General features: G+C 39.1%; 1 protein-coding gene across 3 annotated transcripts in view; it reads left to right on the top strand.

Annotated features, from left to right (window-relative positions):
- EDIL3 (EGF like repeats and discoidin domains 3) overlaps positions 1-17383 on the top strand; it is a 271141-nt gene that overhangs the window by 107738 nt on the left and 146020 nt on the right. For 2 of the 3 annotated variants that reach the window (XM_075740487.1, XM_075740485.1), the window contains exon 3: positions 838-867. The exons of the other annotated variant lie outside the window; for it this stretch is intronic. In XM_075740487.1, the coding sequence (XP_075596602.1) occupies positions 838-867 (30 nt within the window). The remainder of the gene's footprint in view (positions 1-837; positions 868-17383) is intronic. 3 annotated transcript variants of the gene reach the window in all.

Raw genomic sequence — 17383 nt, forward strand, 5'->3', positions numbered from 1 at the left:
ATCACATTTATTATATCTCAGACTTCTAGGTGCTTTTAGAGTATCCAAGTGAAAAACACTTGATTGCTGCTTTTTCTGTCATTGAAAACTTTGCCAGACTGTGAGAAGACCGTTTTTATGATGCATGTAGATATAAAACATATTGACTGCAAGGAGAGAAAGAACTAGGTCACTGATGTACTTTTAAAATATAGTTTTGCTGTGAATACATCTGTTTGTTTCTTTTGAATGTACGGGTAATAGTCTACAGTCAAAGGTGCTTTCTGATGGTAACTTAAGACGATTTAATGGTTATCTATCACCAAAGGGAAAGGTTCTAGTATGAAGATGTGGAATTTTATGGCTTTCCTTAGACAATAAACATCTGGAATGGAGAGTCCGACAGGCAACTGCCCCCCCCCGCCACCACTGGAAAAAAACCCAAAACCTAAAACTGCCATTAAAACTGCCATTTTGCTGCCTAATTAATTTCAGGATCATTAATTCATTATGGTGTTGAGCATTGCTGTTGCAGTATTTTGGCCTATCCCTCTAGCTAAATTAGAAGGAGAAGTTAAGAGCGTGATGTTATAAATGTAAGCTAAGACCTTAACTCATTTTAGCTTAGTTCTCCACTAAGAAGAAACATCTTACTTCAACTTACTCAAGTTGATCAAGCGATTTAGAATAAAGTTTTTCATGATGTCTTATTGTTCATATATTAAGAAAATGTAGATGATATAACAGTTAAGACTACATGTAGTTGAATTTCTTCATCCGTATTTTTCTCTCTTTCCCTTTCCCCTTCCCCTTCCGTGTTCCCACATCCTTCCCCACCCCCTCTGCCTTTATGCACAGCCTCCATTGAAGAGGAACCAACTTCAGCAGGTAGGAACAATTTATAATTGCATCTACATCATGGTAACCATTATTTGAGAGCTACCTTTTTAAAAAAATCCTTTTCACCAGGTTTATTTTGTGAATAACACATGCTAAATAGCCATTTCAGTGTTGATTTCTCCTCTCTGCTGTCTGCTCTCCTTCCTTTAGTCTTTTTTTTCCCTCAGTTTGGAGTCAATAGGAGACACACTCCTCCAATAGTAGTTCAAAATTGTCTCTGCCACATGTTCTTTCCTTTTTGCTTCTTTCTTGGTTAAGCTGGCACATCAAGCTTCACACAATAAACCAGGTCAAAAGCAATCAGTTCAAAAAAATCAGTGTTTGTGAAAGCTTTTTATCTGCCTTTATGCTGTTGAAGTTTAATCGTCTGCATGACCCCCAAAACTGGCATCCTTAAATATAGTGTAGCCTGGGAACAGGCAGTGAAGGAAGGGAAGGACAGCAGGTGAAGAAGCATTGTGTTCAAAGAAAACATTCTGCAAACTATGGCCTGTATATCTGCTCAGCAAACTTTTATTTCCATCGACAGGCTGCCAAGTGGTGAGAACGATTAGCAACACAGTCATAAAAACTAGTTTAGGGGCTCCTCAAGAGACACAAACGTGTAGTGTTTATTCTATTGCAAAGATTAACTATTTCTAATTAATTGGCAATCCATTAGCTTGGGAGTATTTAAAAAAAAAGAAGACAATGTACCAAAGAAGAATACCACTAAACAGCTTAACATGTTTGAAGTGGCATTGAGTTGTATAAACTCAGTGAGCTAAAACATCAAATGAATACGGAGTGACTTTATAGTGGCTTGTTAAAAGAAGTAAAGGTCTCCAGAGGACCAAAGGAGAAAAGGTAAGGAAAGCGAATGAAGAAAGGAAGATGGCAAGGAAGGATTGAACACTGTTTACAACACTAACCTACAACTTGGGAGCAATATAAGTAATTAGGGTACGGTGGAGAATAATAAATGAAAGGACGGAGAACAAAGCCAAGAGTAGAATGTGAGAGAGGCAGAATGATTAAGACTAGCGCTGAATAGAGAGAAAAGCAAAAGGGAGCTTTTAACATGAAGATAATAGTGGAGTGGAAAGCAAGTATGACTGAGATGACAAAAAACACTGTGAAACAGAGAAAGGAAGTGTTTGGGAAAGAACTGTAGAGTACTAACACACTCCTGAGGAGTATATATTATAATTATTAAGCATCAGCTTTCAACTATCCATTTCTTAAGAGATCTATCAATCTTGAAATTCTAATGGAAAATATCTTAATGGAAACCTATTGCAGCTATTCAATAGAAGTGTCAGTTACAAAAGGAGATTTCTTTACAGAGAAATGGAATTGGTTTAAGTACTCACATTTTGTAAAGATAGAGTTTAGGGGCATATATGAATACGCTGCAGTAATGTTCAAGACAATCTTGCTATGGTTGTGGATTGTAAAACCATCATTCCTGTTGCAAGCAGTGGAAAGTCTCATAAAGTCTCTGGAAGAGGGGGGAACATTTTTAAGAAGGGTAAAAAGGAAGACCCAGGGAACTACAGGCCGGTCAGTCTCACTTCCATGCCTGGCAAGATTATGGAACAGACCCTCCTGGAGACTATGCTCAGGCACATGGAAAATAAGGAGGTGATTGGTGACAGCCAACATGGCTTCACTAAGGGCAAATCGTGCCTGACAAGCTTGGTGGCCTTTTATGATGGGGTTACAGCGTCGGTGGACAAGGGAAGGGCAGCTGACATCATCTACCTGGACTTGTGCAAGGCATTTGACACTGTTCTGCACAACATGCTTGTCTCTAAATTGGAGAGACATGGATTCGATGGATGGACCACTCAGTGGATAAGGAATTGGCTGGATGGTTGCACTCAAAGAGTTGTGGTCAACAGCTCAATGTCCAAGTGGAGAATGGTGACGAGTGGTGTTCCTCAGGGGTCGGTACTGGGACCGGCACTGTTCAACATCTTTGTCGGCGACACGGACAGTGGGATCAAGTGCACCCTCAGCAAGTTTGCTGATGACACCAAGCTGTGTGGTGGGATCAACACACTGGAGGGAAGGGATGCCATCCAGAGGGACCTTGACAGGCTGGAGAGGTGGGCCCGTGCGAACCGCATGAAGTTCAACAAGGCCAAGTGCAAGGTCCTGCACATGGGTCGGCGCAATCCCAAGCACAACTACAGACTGGGCAGAGAATGGATTGAGAGCAGCCCTGAGGAGAAGGACCTTGGGGTGTTGGTGGACGAGAAGTTTAACATGAGCCGGCAGTGTGCGCTTGCAGCCCAGAAAGCCAACCATGTCCTGGGCTGCATCAAAAGCGGTGTGACCAGCACGTCGAGGGAGGTGATCCTGACCCTCTACTCCACTCTGGTGAGACCCCACCTGGAGTACTGCATCCAGCTCTGTGGCCCCAGTACAGGAGAGACGTGGAGCTGCTGGAGAGAGTCCAGAGGAGGGCCACGAGGATGGTCAGAGGGCTGGAGCACCTCTCCTATGAGGACAGGCTGAGACACCCTTGGAGTTGTTCAGCCTGGAGAAGAAAAGGCGGCTCTGTGGAGTTCTAATTGCAGTTTTCCAGTACCTGAAGGGGCCTACAGGAAGGATGGTGAGGGACTGTTTATCAGGGAGTGTAGTGACAGGACAAGGGGTAATGGGTTCAAGCTGAAGGAGGGTCGATTTAGATTAGATGTTAGAAAGAAATTCTTTACTGTTTGAGTGGTGAGGTACTGACACAGATTGCCCAGAGAGGCTGTGGCTGCCCATGGATCCCTGGAAGTGTTGAAGGCCAGGTTGGATGGGGCTTTGGGCAACCTGGTCTGGTGGAGCGTGTCCCTGCCCACAGCAAGGGGGTTGGAATTAGATGATGTTTAAGGTCCCTTCCAACCCAAACCATTCTATGATTCTATAAGATATGGCCTCCCTCTTTGCATGTTGATCATCACTGCTGTAAACTGGCCAAGCTAACCAGATACATCAGCTGAGAGTAGGAAAAGGAGGGAAGTGGACTTTATAGAACAGCCACATGGGCTCCACTACAGATAGTTTCAACAGTTTCACAAAAGCCTGCAGATTCTATATTCAGTTCTTCAGGAGCCCTTGCTTTTTGCAGTGCTAGATGACATGGTTTGTTTGTTTTTGTATTCATTTAAATGGATTGTTTTTAATCAGTTCTCACTGCTTCGTTTTACTCTGACCTAGCATCACTGCTTTGTTTATTTCTCCACATAATTCTTGTGTTCAACAAAGCTCAGCCAGTAATTTACAATGATCATGTTTTGAGCATTGCTCCATCATAGAATATTCCTAAATGTTCATAATCTTCTTTAATTCACTCATTATCAATAACATATTTTACACCAATATTTTTTGAAATCTTTTTCCCCAAGACTTGATCATATATATTTTAAACTCAAATAATTTACTTGTGGTTGGTTGAATGAGCTGCACCTAATTTTTAGCCATTATTTTTATTGTTACAGTTCTTAGTGTTTCAGGGTTTGTTGGCATCTAAAAATGTGCCACAATTATTTATAGGAAGTAGCTATACCAGTGTAACTTTCTGTATGAAAACTTTTAATGGAAAGAGTGACCTTTTCATGTTAGTTATTCCATGAGAGGATGCTGTTTGCAGTATGAGTATACATGCGGGAGTTGCACTGATAGAGCAATGTAGATAGATATTCCCACACAGACAAATCAACAACTAGAAGTACACAAACATACAGCACCAGAATGTTTTTGTTTTTTGATTTGGACAGATGAACAAATGCCTCTGGCATAAATGGTAGATGGTAGATTTACGATATGAGACAAAACACATATTTGTAAACATTTGTGCAAATCTCAAGTGCTCAGAAATTATGTTACAAGGGAACATGACTGAATACCTGAAAAAGTAAGTGAATTAATATAACACTAACACTTTCTGTTATTTAATCTGATTCTAGGACATTGATACTTCACATGATAAGATTCTTTGGGAATTATTTTTGAAACAATTATTTTCTTCAGAAAAAAAATTGATTAATCTGAAGCTTTTTGCAGGAATTAATTTCACTAAACTTCTCCAGGCACAGAATGGTATTTTTTTTTCCTATTCAAATGAAAATTTCTGCCTTTGGGAAAACAATTCTAGTCTCTGCTTGAATAGCAAACTTAGGATCCTAAACTCTTCTGCTAGATATTAATAGAGTATAACCCAACTCTACATTTGCACAAAATGTGACTATGACCAAAATAAGCTATATTTAAGTATAGATACTATTTTTTAGAAATTCCATAAGATGAACAAATAATTTTCTGTGCAGGTGTACCTAGCTTGTTTTGGATCTCACTCAGCAGAGCAGTGAAGTACATAGTTAGTATTTGAAGAGTTAATGCATAGTAGACCTATTGTCTTTGTAAGCATGTGTTTAAGCATGTGTTTGCTAGATTGGAGCTTAAATCAGGTGCAGTGAAAATGCAACCTAGAAGTGCAATGTAAATTTTAACAATAAAGTGTACTATCTTGCTCCTGGGGGAGTCAAAATCAAGACCAGACTATTGCATTAAGAGCAGGGGAAAAGTTTTAAATTTAGTGATGAAGGGCATGCATATGAAAATGAAGTTATTTTTAAACCTTCATTATAAAGACATTAGTTATTCTGTCTTTTTCAGAGGAAAATCTATAAATAAAGTGTAATTGTTCTTTACCTAACATTAATTTAATCTTAAAATTTCATAAGCAATACTAACTCTTCAGATGCTTTATAATTTATAGCTTCTATTGATTTTGCTTTAATATATGACCAGATGTAGTTGTTTGAAAAATAACAGATTAGTGCATTCTTATGGGATTGTTGTAATACAACTTATTTCTCAGATTGTATTGACATTTACAAAGCTGTGTGTTCTCCTTAAAGCAGATACCTCTTCCTCAGAGAAGGAAGGCAGCCATACAGTTTGAAAGATGCAGATGAAAAATAAATAGAAACTGTATCCAAAGACTCATGCAGTCACCTAGAGCTTTTCACAGTAATTTCAGTGGGATCTGCCTTGTCTAGGCAGAAAGTAAGTTCTATCAGTGAACAGATTTTGCTCTTTTCTAAAAAAGCAGCTAGCTTCCTCCATTTTGTGACATTTATCTTAGTGGACTGTAATTAACATCCTGATTCTAGTGCTAATCTGGTAGTGTTGGGTAGGAGGTGTGCACACAGTTCCAGCTGCAAGGCCCAGAAGTTATCACTTACCATTCAAAATCATTAGAAGTCCCTTATGATTGTCTTCTAACCACTCTGAGGTAAGTGACTGCATTTAGTGTAACAGTTGCAGAAGAGGAAAGATGAGAAGATTAATTGGAGGGCAATGTAGTCTTTTTTGAAGCAATACCTTTACTTATTAAAGAATATGAGGTAGGATAAATTGTAGCTAGTAGATTAATCTTATGAAGATTATAAACATTATTTGAACATTTTATGAACATTATAAACTTTTAATTGACCTGTGATCAGGATCAAAACTAGATTTTCTTTTTTCTATTCCATCAAAGGGATAAAACAACACTATTTCCATACTCTGGTCTTTGGGACAGAGTCTAGCTTCCCTGACAACACTGTCCGTGAGTAATATCATAGAAGTGAAGTTACTAAATATGATTCTGATTGTTGTAACCTCTAGGTTAAAGATTAATAATCCTGAAATAATAAATGTCCTGTGAGTATCTCTCTATTGAAATGGTATTTCACAGGATTTACTTCAGTTTCAGAATGCTTCAATCTCGTGAACTGTAATTATAACTCATTAAATGTATTTCATCTAAGACAAAGCATACTTATTTTTTGCATGCTTTTTAACCAAAGCTAAACCAAGTTTTTAAAATAATCCCGACTGTTTCAAAAAGGATTTCCTTAGCCCTACTTGTGGGTAAGCATTGATCTAGATCTCTTTTTCTGTTCCAGTTTAATACCTATGATTTTATGTTGTTGTAGACACCTAAACACTCTCTTCTGTGCCACTTATGCATATCTGTTCATTCATTTTGAGTTTCAAACAAATGAAGTAGTTTTACCAGAAGCTCATGCATCCTGGGAAAGAAAGCTAGGAAAATTTCAGGACAATTCTCTTGCAGATTTGTTTCCACGTTTCTTTCCCAACTACAAATGTGACACAAGTCTTTTAAAGCTATTTATTGAACTAGGAGGAGGTTGCTTTGTTGAAAATTGTTTTTAAGCCTAATGTATCAACTCTGTTGGATGTCCTGCTGTTTGAATCTTTGCATCTCAAAAATGTTTCCCCATGGTTTTATGTATTCCCACCCCCCAGTCTCCTCGAGGAATCTGGAATCATTTCTAAAGGTATCAAAGAGTAATTCTTCCAAGAGACGATGAGACAGAGTACAGCATAACATCCAACACTTTGTTCACTTGCCTTTACACTGTGACTTTGACTGAAATAATAAATACATGCCCTTTGAGATCATCACTTAACTGAAGCCATTCCTTGCTTTTGTTACTGATTTTTTTAAAGCTTAGTGGTTTAGGTAACTGGCATTTGTGTCTGACATCTCTATAAAATATGCAAATGTATTTAGAATTTCATGATAGTAAAAGCTCTTTTACAGTTTGATTATAACATTATTTTAGTGAAATCTAGGTGTTGAAGAGATAATACACTCAATATATGACAAAAATTTCTTCTTAAAGACATAAGTAAAAAGTAATCTCTGCAACAACCTTGTGGCACAGTATGTACTTGTATGGATAGCTGCATTGTATATCTGTGTTCAACTACTACAAGCAGTCTGTTTTTTTCCCATGGAAAATAATATTACTCTTCTACAATTCTGTGTGATATTTCATCTGTTCCCTTCCTTATATAGAATTTCAACCTCTATAAAAATTATTTTAGTATTTTTTTCCTGAAGAAGAGAAAAACAAGGGAAAAAATAACTTTTGAGAAACAACAGAAGTTGAAAATGCCACATAAAGTGGAGAAGAGGACACTTCTATTGGAAAGTGTCTACAATGAAGCTTAATTCAGAAAAAATAATTGGAAGAATTGGAATGGGAAAGAACAGTAGCAGAAGTTCCAGGAAGAAAGTTGTACTAGAGATAGCACTGAAGAGTTATCAAAAAGTCATAAGAAAAAGACATCTAAAAATCTTAAGATTTACCCATTAACCTTACTCTATGAGCATGGTGTTAAGTAATGACTGAAATCTAAATTGCTTCCAAGTTATGTGTTTTGTTTTGTTTCTGTTAGGAAAACTCCAGGTTTCTCTGGCTATTAAAAATAGTGCTTTGTTTCTCCCCTCGATTTCCTGTGTTTAGGAAGCCTTTTAAAGTAGGGCACCACAGTATATTGCCTTAGTTTTTGCCTTGGAACCTATTTGCAGAATAAGAAACTATGAATCAGTCATTATGTTTGGGGTAGAAAAAAAAAAAAAAAGATTGAAAAAGATAAACAATTAAAAGTAGTTATAAATTATTTTAAACAATAATGTTTCAAACATGACTTACTGGATGTGGCCTATATACTTCTTAAGAGAAACTCTATTAGTTTTCCTATTAGACATCCTCTAGATTTCTGTAGTAATAACAGAGTTCTGTTTTCTGTTCTACTTCGTTTTTTAGATTTCTCTCTTTTATTCACATTAACATTTAGGTAAATTTGGTTTAGGCTGCTAGCATATTAGGAAGAAATTATGTTTCTTCCCTGAGCCCCACTACCTCCCAGGGACTGTCCCTGGACTCAGTGAGGGCATTACTGTGAAAGGGGCAGTTTCTCAGGGAGGTTTTGGACCCACAAGCCCTTCCTTCACGTAGTGTGTCAGTGCTCACACGCTGACTCTGTTCTTGTGAGTAGCATGCTGAAATGGCAAAGCAAAGCCCACACCTACTTTCTCACTCAACATGTAACATAGAATGGAAATTATGTACTCACTTCCAGAAAAGATGCCTATGTCTTGGTGTGTTGGGTTTGCATGGCAAGGTTTTGGTAGCAAGGGGAGCTACAGGGGTGGCTTCTGTGAGACGCTGCGTGAAGCTCCCCCCACGTCCAACAAAGCCAATGCCAGCTGGCTCCAAGATGGACCCACTGCTGGCCAAGGCCGAGCCCATCAGCGCCTCTGTGATAACATAGTTAAGAAGGAAAAAAGAACAGTTAGGGAGAGCTTTTGCAGCCAGAGAGAGGAGTGAGAAGATGTAAGAAACTCTGCAGACACCAGGTCAGTGCAGAAGGAGGGGAGAAGGTGCTCCAGGTGCTGGAGCAGAGATTCCCCTGCAGCCGCTGGAGAAGACCACGGTGAGGCAGGCTGTCCTCCTGCAGCCCAAGGAGGTCCATGGTGGAGCAGAGATCCCCCTGCAGCCCATGGAGGACCCCAGGCCAGAGCAGGTGGAGACACCTGAAGGAGGCTGTGACCCCGTGGGAAGCCCACGCTGGAGCAGGCTCCTGGCAGGCCCTGTGGCCCCGTGGAGAGAGGAGCCCACGGCGGAGCAGGTTTGCTGGCAGGACTTGTGACCCCGTGGGGGACCCACGCTGGAGCAGTCTGTTCCTGAAGGTCTGCAGCCCGTGGGAGGGCCCCACGCTGGAGCAGTTGGTGAAGAACTGCAGCCCGTGGGAAGGCCTCCCGCTGGAGCAGGTGGTGGAGGACTGTCTCCCGTGGGAGGGCCCCCAGGCTGGAGCAGGGGCCGAGTGTGAGGAGTCCTCCCCCTGAGGAGGAAGGAGGGGCAGAGACAGCGTGTGAGGAACTGACCCCAACCCCCATTGCCCGTCCCCCTGTGCTGCTGCCGGGGAGGAGGGAGAGAAACGGGGAGTGAAGTTGGGCCGGGCAGGAGGGAGGGCTGGTGGGACGGGGTTTAAGCTTTGGCTGTGTTTCTCATTGCTCTGCTCTGATTTGCTCAGTCATAAATGAGATGAATTTTTCTTTAAGTTCAGTCTGTTTTTCCCGTGACGGTAACTGGTGAGTGATCTCTCCCTGCCCTTATCTCGACCCACAAGCTTTTTGTTATACTTTTTCTCCCCTGTCTAGTGAAGGAGGGTAGTGATAGAGCGGCTCTGGGGGGCACCTGGCCCCCACCCAGGGTCAACCCACCACACTTGGGTTGGGTTTCCCCTTATGGACCTCTGGAAATTGACAGGCTAGAGACAATAAAGCAATGTATTTAAAGTGCATTTGCCAAGCATAAGTGCTAAACATGACTAATGTGTAGATTTAAAACCAGTATGCAGCCTTGTATAAGGAGATTTTTTTGATCAAATTTCTGGTGGAATTCTTGATTCCTCACAAATAAAATTGTTTATGGGACATGGTGAGTTTAAAAAAAAAAAATAGAATGGAATTTGTATTGTAAAAATGTGAGACACACTTTTGGCAAAAAATAAGTGCTTTTTCTTGTTCTAAATTTTCTTGCATTTAAAACTTTGAGAATTATCATTTTTCATAGATTTTAAACATTATATATAAAATTATTAAAATCCTAGATTTTGCTTTGTCCTGATTTATTTTTATTTTGAGGTAAATTCATAATATCAAATTTCTAAGATTATGATTTTTCATAACTATTTATGGTGGAAGGTAGGAAGGTTCTACCCAGCACCATCTTAGATAGCTTTATATTTGATAATTTAGAATAGTTTGATATTAGATAGTTAGAAAGCAGGTAGATTTAGACCGGAAATGAGAAGAACTTTTTTTACAAGAAAGCTATGGCTGCCCCTGGCTCCCTGGCAGTGTTCAAGGCCAGGTTGGATGGGGCTTTGGGCAACCTGGGCTAGTGGAGGGTGTCCCTGCCCATGGCAGGAGGTTGGAACTAGATGGGCTTTGAGGTCCCTTCCAACCCAAACCATTCTGTGATTCTATTATTCAAATATTAGATAGGACTTTTGTTTGGACAGAGGAATATTGTAATCAATTTTTCATTGTCTTTCTTCATGTCAGGAAATGTTTTCACCATTTGGTGCTGCATTGTTCATCAAAAAATAGAAGAGATGCAGTTGATTAAAGTGCTGGCAACATGTCAATGATTCCCAAAGAACTACATTATGAGTTCAAATGAAAAACATTTGAGATCTTACTGAGATTAATATTTACAAAGGAATTATCCTTTCATCCTTATATGCTAACTGTACTATATGTTTGCCTTAAAAATACTTAACTGATTGTGGGTATGAAATTGGATTTCACAAAGGGTATCTCTTCTTCCTGGAAATAATGCCCTAATGGCCTTCTATTGATTGCAAGAAGTTGAAATTTCAACTCCTTTGATGATTACCAGAAAAGAAAAAACCAAAATAAACAGACGTCCCTAGCTCGTTGCAATGAAACTTTCCAAAAAGTTCATTAGATACTAAATCTGCTTATTCTGTCACCCTCAAGACCTCAAAGATGCACCTAGTCTAGTCTCAGGGACTTCAATTTACTGCCTGCTGAATAGCAGCCTCTGAAGTGGTGCCGTTTTGTGACAGCATGCTCTCACGCTGTCTGTTGGGGCACAATAATTTTGCTGTGGTTTGCGAAGCTATTCTGTCTTACTCATTTTGAAAAGGAAAAGCATCTTTCCGTATTATTCTAAGGGAAAGGATTTGTGGTTCCCCCAGGGTCTGTAACAGAGATTTACTCTCTTGCTTAACTTGGTTTACATTTGTAACAATTCCTTTTTCTTCTTGAAGTGCGTATTTTATTTTTCAGTGCCTGAACCTAACTTGTTAATTACTTTTCCATACATTCCAAGCAAAATATAGGCTAAATCAGAACATTATGTAAAGGTCATATTGAACTCTATTCTGATGGAAATGAGGTTTATGAAGTAAAAATAGCTCTAGATGCCAGGTGGCACTGAAGGCTATTACAGTAGGCTGTCACATTTAAAAGCTGGAAATCTTGCTGAGGTCAGGAATGAAAATTAATTAGTATTTTCAACCTATCCTTTAGCGAATGCTTGTCCATATATCATAAAAATAACTCGGTTTGGCAAAATTGTTCACTTCTTTTCAGGATTAGACCAAAAGGGTGCTAGGAGGTTGAGATTAGCCTGCAGTGCTGGCAACTTTCTCAGAAACTCATACCTGGGCATTTTTCCATAATCTGCATAGTTTTAGAGAGTGATATTTGTGGTGAGTATACAACATTCATCCCAGTGTACAAATGCGTGTATAAGATAGTGCAGTATCCCCTAAAGCAGCTATTACTTTATGTCATGAACATTTGCTTTTGGTTGCTCTTCACTTCATGCCTGAACTTTGAGACAGAATTTTTCCATGCCAGGCGCCTGCCTCAGGCTGAACTCAGCCCAAATAGATTCACTGTTTCTCATAATGAGGTTAAGGAAAAAGTTAAAAAAAAAAGTGTTCTGCTGCCCATTTTGATTCTCAGAGGTGTTCTACTAAGAAACCGTTCTGCTCCGACACTGGAGCTGGGACATGCTATTTCACAGTGCAGTGTCAGAGGCTGCTTTTATTACTGCCGTGGAAAAGCCCACAGAGTCAGCCAAGAAGATAGGCTCAGTTCACGCTCAATTAGCAGAGACAGCTCCTAACCTAACAGAGCTGAGAAGTCTGCTGTAGGGAAACCAACAGTGCATACTGCTGTCTGAAGGTGGGTGAAATCAAGTCTGCGATATTAACGACCAATGTATCTCTGTAGCAAGGAGAGCAGGGAGCAGAACAGATGGAGATGTCACCCTGGAAGGGAAACACAACACCTTTGTGTGAGGCTCCAGCCATGTCAGCACTGTCTGTTGGTACCAGGTGGGTATCTATAGGGTAGCTTTGCTCAGGTGCTTTTCTATCTGGGAAGCAGTATTCCCCGAGAAGAGGCTTTGCAGGTTTCTAGAACTTGCTTGAACAGATACAAAGAGCAGCACTAGAAGTTAAGACAGGGTCATGTGAATAAAATAGTCAAAGATTATTATTTGATATTGATTGCTTCATCCACTAAGATGGAGCAAGAACAAACAAGATGAAGAACAACCTACTGTTCTTGTTGCTTCAGGGATCTCAGTGTTGCTCCTTGAGTTCTCTGTACTTCCAAGTAGAGCTGAAGCACAGGAGAAAATATGGCAAAAGGCTAATCATGGCAGAGAACAGATGACAAAATCCTCTCCTGTTAGAAAGGACAGATTTTCATCTGAGAAATGATGGAAACTGAGATGAGAAATTGCTGAGGGAGAAGGGAGTTGGCAAGCAAAGAAATTAATTTAGTGAGTTGCGCATGGGCACAGAGTGAGTGGGTCTGCATACGTGCATGCAAAGGGTAAGGCTGCAGAGGGATGATCTGCATGGGGTTGGCTCCTGCTGGAAGGGTTGTTTCCTTCACACTGGCCATTTATTTCTGATTACTTCTTCCAACCTACTCATGCTTTCTTGTTCTCTCCTTTATGCTTGTGCCAGCAATTGCACAGCTATATGTTGAGCTGCATCAGGTGGCAGTTCCAGCTGAAAGTAGCCTCTTCCCTAATGCAATTTCCCCAGTAGTGTTCATTTTGTTCAGCTCCTTGATCTGACTTGCCATGTAGTGGCATGAGTGCTCTCAGTGGGAAGGGGAATTTGGTGGAAACATGTAGCAGAAGTTAGAGTGAAGAAAAATCAAATCATCTTTAGTGAGATACTGTAACTAAATTGGATTAAAGTAGGCAAAGATTTCCATTCAGGTATTTGTTGCATGGAAAGGGAGAAAAAAGGAAATACTAATGAAAGCAAAACAAACAGGAGTAGTGGTTGGTTGAGGATTTGGAAGCAGGTTAACAAGCCTGATGAAAAGGACTCTGTTCAAAAGTAGCATCCCAAAGAGGCTTATTTTGTCCTTATTTTGGTTTTAAACTGTCTTATTATCATCGTTAAAGTATTGGATTGACTGTGAAAACATAAGAATACTGAGGAAAAAATTTTACTCATTTTCTGTTCATAGCAAATTTAAGTGGTTTTTAGCTACTAAGAGTTTGTAATACACATTTGTTCAGGAGGATAAAAAAGTACTGAATAATGACCTATTTCCACAATGATTGTAGAAAGATAGTACATAATGGCAAAGTTAAGGACTATAAAGTAAGTGTGCTCTTAAAGATGCTAATTTTATTTTACATGAACAATGAGCCATACCCTTCCATGATAGACACTGTAACCCAAATAATACTCCTTAGTGTAAGGTTTTAGTGCTGTCATATATATCATGAGTGCCAGTTCTCACATACATATGAATTTGAAATCCTCAATGCCGCCAGTTGTGCATTTGACACTAAATTGTGCCATGACGGTTAGGGCAGTAGTCTTCTTTTTGGACAGCGGTGCAGCAGCAGCATGGGTACATAGCATCTCATCCTGATTTCCTCTTCAAGAGTGAAAAGTCCAGTCTATTTCAGTCTTTGCAGTCAAAGAAAAGAAACACAAACCTGGTAGAGGACAAGTCATCCCAGTGAGTTGGATACTTTAACCAAAAAGAACAGTTATTCCCACATTTTCTCTATTTACTGCAGAAGGAGCGTACATGGTTAATGTCAATTGGAAAGAAACTCTAAATTTAAGTAAATCCCTTTTTCTGGTTTCTACGGGAAGGACCCACAAGTGGATCTTGAATTTTGTAGCCCGGTATCATGGTGTGTATGCACATATGAGTATGCACATATTTGTGATATTTCTCCTGAGGTTTTTAGGACCTCACCTTTTGTAAAGTGGCTGATTTGCTATGTTTGTAATTTGTTTTTCTTCATAGTCATTTATGGTATCATTATGGTATTCCAGGATATACATTTAACATGTTGAATGTTCTGTGCTTCAAAGATTTTGAGCCTACGAAAAGCTACATCCATGTATAACTGTACTGATGCAGGTTTCTAGAGACCAGGCTGCAAATAATTATAGTTACATAAAATAAATAAGAGTGGCTGTGGTGAGATTCCCTGAAATCTAATGATCTTTGAGGTGGAAGTTGTACGCTCTTGCTGCTGACGACCTCAACATTTGTAGATTCTGAGCAAAGTTAACCAGTGTGAATCTTGAAAGTACCCTGTACCCTTGATATGATTGTAGTCCTCCAGTGTCATGCTGGAAAAAGGGTACCAGAAAAGCCTTAATTTGAGAATATCATAAAATCAATAGATAAAGACACAATAGCAAAATTAATCAGGTTACAAAGGAATGGAAAGGTGTAAGTATTACAAGCTCATACTGTGTACTGTCCAGTCCTAGGGTAGTTGGCTGCGATAAGCAAGATAAGGAAGGAACAAAAAATTGTATTTTAAGATTAAAACCAAGAACATATTGCCCCTATATGTTATTATTTTTGCTCCCCATGTTATGATGTTTAACAGCAGGATGAATGGGAAATATCCCTCTCTAATAACTCTCCTGGGGATGACTCTATAGCATAATCTCTATAATTTTACAAGTTGGCTGACATGCTGAAACAGCCAAGGAAAACCTTTAATGATAAGGATAATTTCAACCATGTCTCTTGTATGTTTATTGTTCAGTAACTTCTATTACTTCATATCTCTTGTTCTTAAATAAATCTGGTTTTTTAATCCATAAATCTTGTTTAGTAAATAGCAAGCAAGCACACAAAAATCTATGTGATTCTTGGTAATGTTGCACAACAAAAAAGTGTTAATTCTTACAACCAGAATCTTTGTCCTACCTTTTCAGTAATTCATATCCTATTGTGTAAGGGTGTTAAAGAACCTAGAGATGTGCCTAATCTTAAGCAGGTTGGATAGCTGCTAAAGCAAGAAAGGAGGAAGCGCCAAGGAAAGCTCTCTAGCATGTGGCAAAGTAGCAGAGAGCATGGCTGAACTGAGAGAATATGGTACTTCTGTTAAATTGAGGCTTCTTTGCAACTGATTTTATAATCGGGGAAAGATGTGACATTTAGGATCATTTTCTGGTGTAGGTGCATAGGTTGCAGAAAGGATATAAGAAGGAAAGGTTTGTAGGTACAGGTAGTATGTTTTATTGAACCAACTGATAGGTGAAATGGATAGGTGTGAGTTTTTCTTTATGTCTGAAACAGCAGTATTTTAATGATCATGATCATGGATAAGCATAATACCATTACATTGCTGTGGATTTGTAGGGCATCAAAGCCCAGGAAGTGTTAAAACTGTCAGATAATTGAATTATCTGTAAATGGAATTAAGTGCCCTGGAGAACCCAGGGCAGGGTTTAAAATAGAGCTGAGGTGGGTTGTTTTCGCCCATCTGGTCTTTCTTATTGTCAATCTCTGTATCTGATGCCCCATTCCTCTCCAAATGAGTTTCTTCCTACTTTACACTGTGTTTACTGTTCTTCTGCCTAATCCCCCCAAAACCCCTACCAAGTAAAAAAGCCCTGCTGTCCCAAACTGGCTTGACTCTGGCTTCAGCCAGTACTATTTGCCAGGAAGGCATCAGCTAGCTGGACCCTCTGAGTAGCTGTATGACTGAGGTGTTGAGAAGATCTTTAAGTTTATCCTAGCTTGAACAGGGAAAAAATGTTGAAGGAATATTTGGCATTTATATTTTAATAAACAGTCACAGGTTGCCTACCAATAACATTGAGGAAGACTAAACAGCCCTCTTTTAAACGTATTATTGGAGCAACATTACACATGAAATCCAGATGTAGTTCTTATCATAAAGAGAACATACATTGCTTTAGGGGCATAGAAATACCAAGCGAAGGCTTAAGTGAGTTCACTCAGACAGGGATGTGAAGATTTCTGCAAGCATGCAGCAACTTCTTAGGCCATTTCTTGCAATAACGAGTATCTCCCACTTCATTTACATCATTTACAATTATCATTGTTGCTCTGATAGGTTGGGTTTCCATATGCTAATGGCCATTTGCCAGAGCCAAGATCTCCCTTTTTTCTTTTGTCTTAGAAATTGAATAGATTTTTTTTAATTGTATATTCTTTTGAAGCTTTCACTACTGCAATTACAATGCATTTCATTTTTTCCCACTGTAAGTCTTCTGGATAAACAGTATTTTACCTCGGAGCATGAATATCCATTATTAGGCTTAAAGAAAGAATGACATGTAGTATTCAGCTATCTTCTGCTGTATCATGTCATCGTATCTATACAAATGTAGTGTTTCAAATATTATTTTGGAAACAACTATTTTTTTCTCTTTTTCTGTGCTTATATAAAACTATTGACTTCAGTTGTACTCCTTTATGAGTAAATAATATATGACTTCAAATTGTGGCAAAAATATTTACATAAGATCCATAGTACTGTAAACTAATAAACTGCCAAATGAAAATTATCACTACGACTAGGAATAAGTAAAAGAGCAGAAGTTTTCACAGTCCAGTCCAGAAGTGTATGTTTATTACTTATTCAAGATAGAACTTCCACTAGCTGCCATGGGAGTTGTGGTTGTATGACAACTGTTCTGATAAAAATAACAATTATGAAAATATAGCATACTCCCATGAACATCTAGTTGTCTATTACTAAAAAATGTTAAAATGAGTTGTACCCTTATATACTTTAGAAGTTATTTGAATTATGTCAAATAAGCTGAGAAAAGTCTTGCAATTCATGAAGTTTTATTG

This window comes from Balearica regulorum, chromosome Z (assembly GCF_011004875.1).
Source record: "Balearica regulorum gibbericeps isolate bBalReg1 chromosome Z, bBalReg1.pri, whole genome shotgun sequence".
In the NCBI taxonomy this organism is placed as follows: domain Eukaryota; kingdom Metazoa; phylum Chordata; class Aves; order Gruiformes; family Gruidae; genus Balearica; species Balearica regulorum.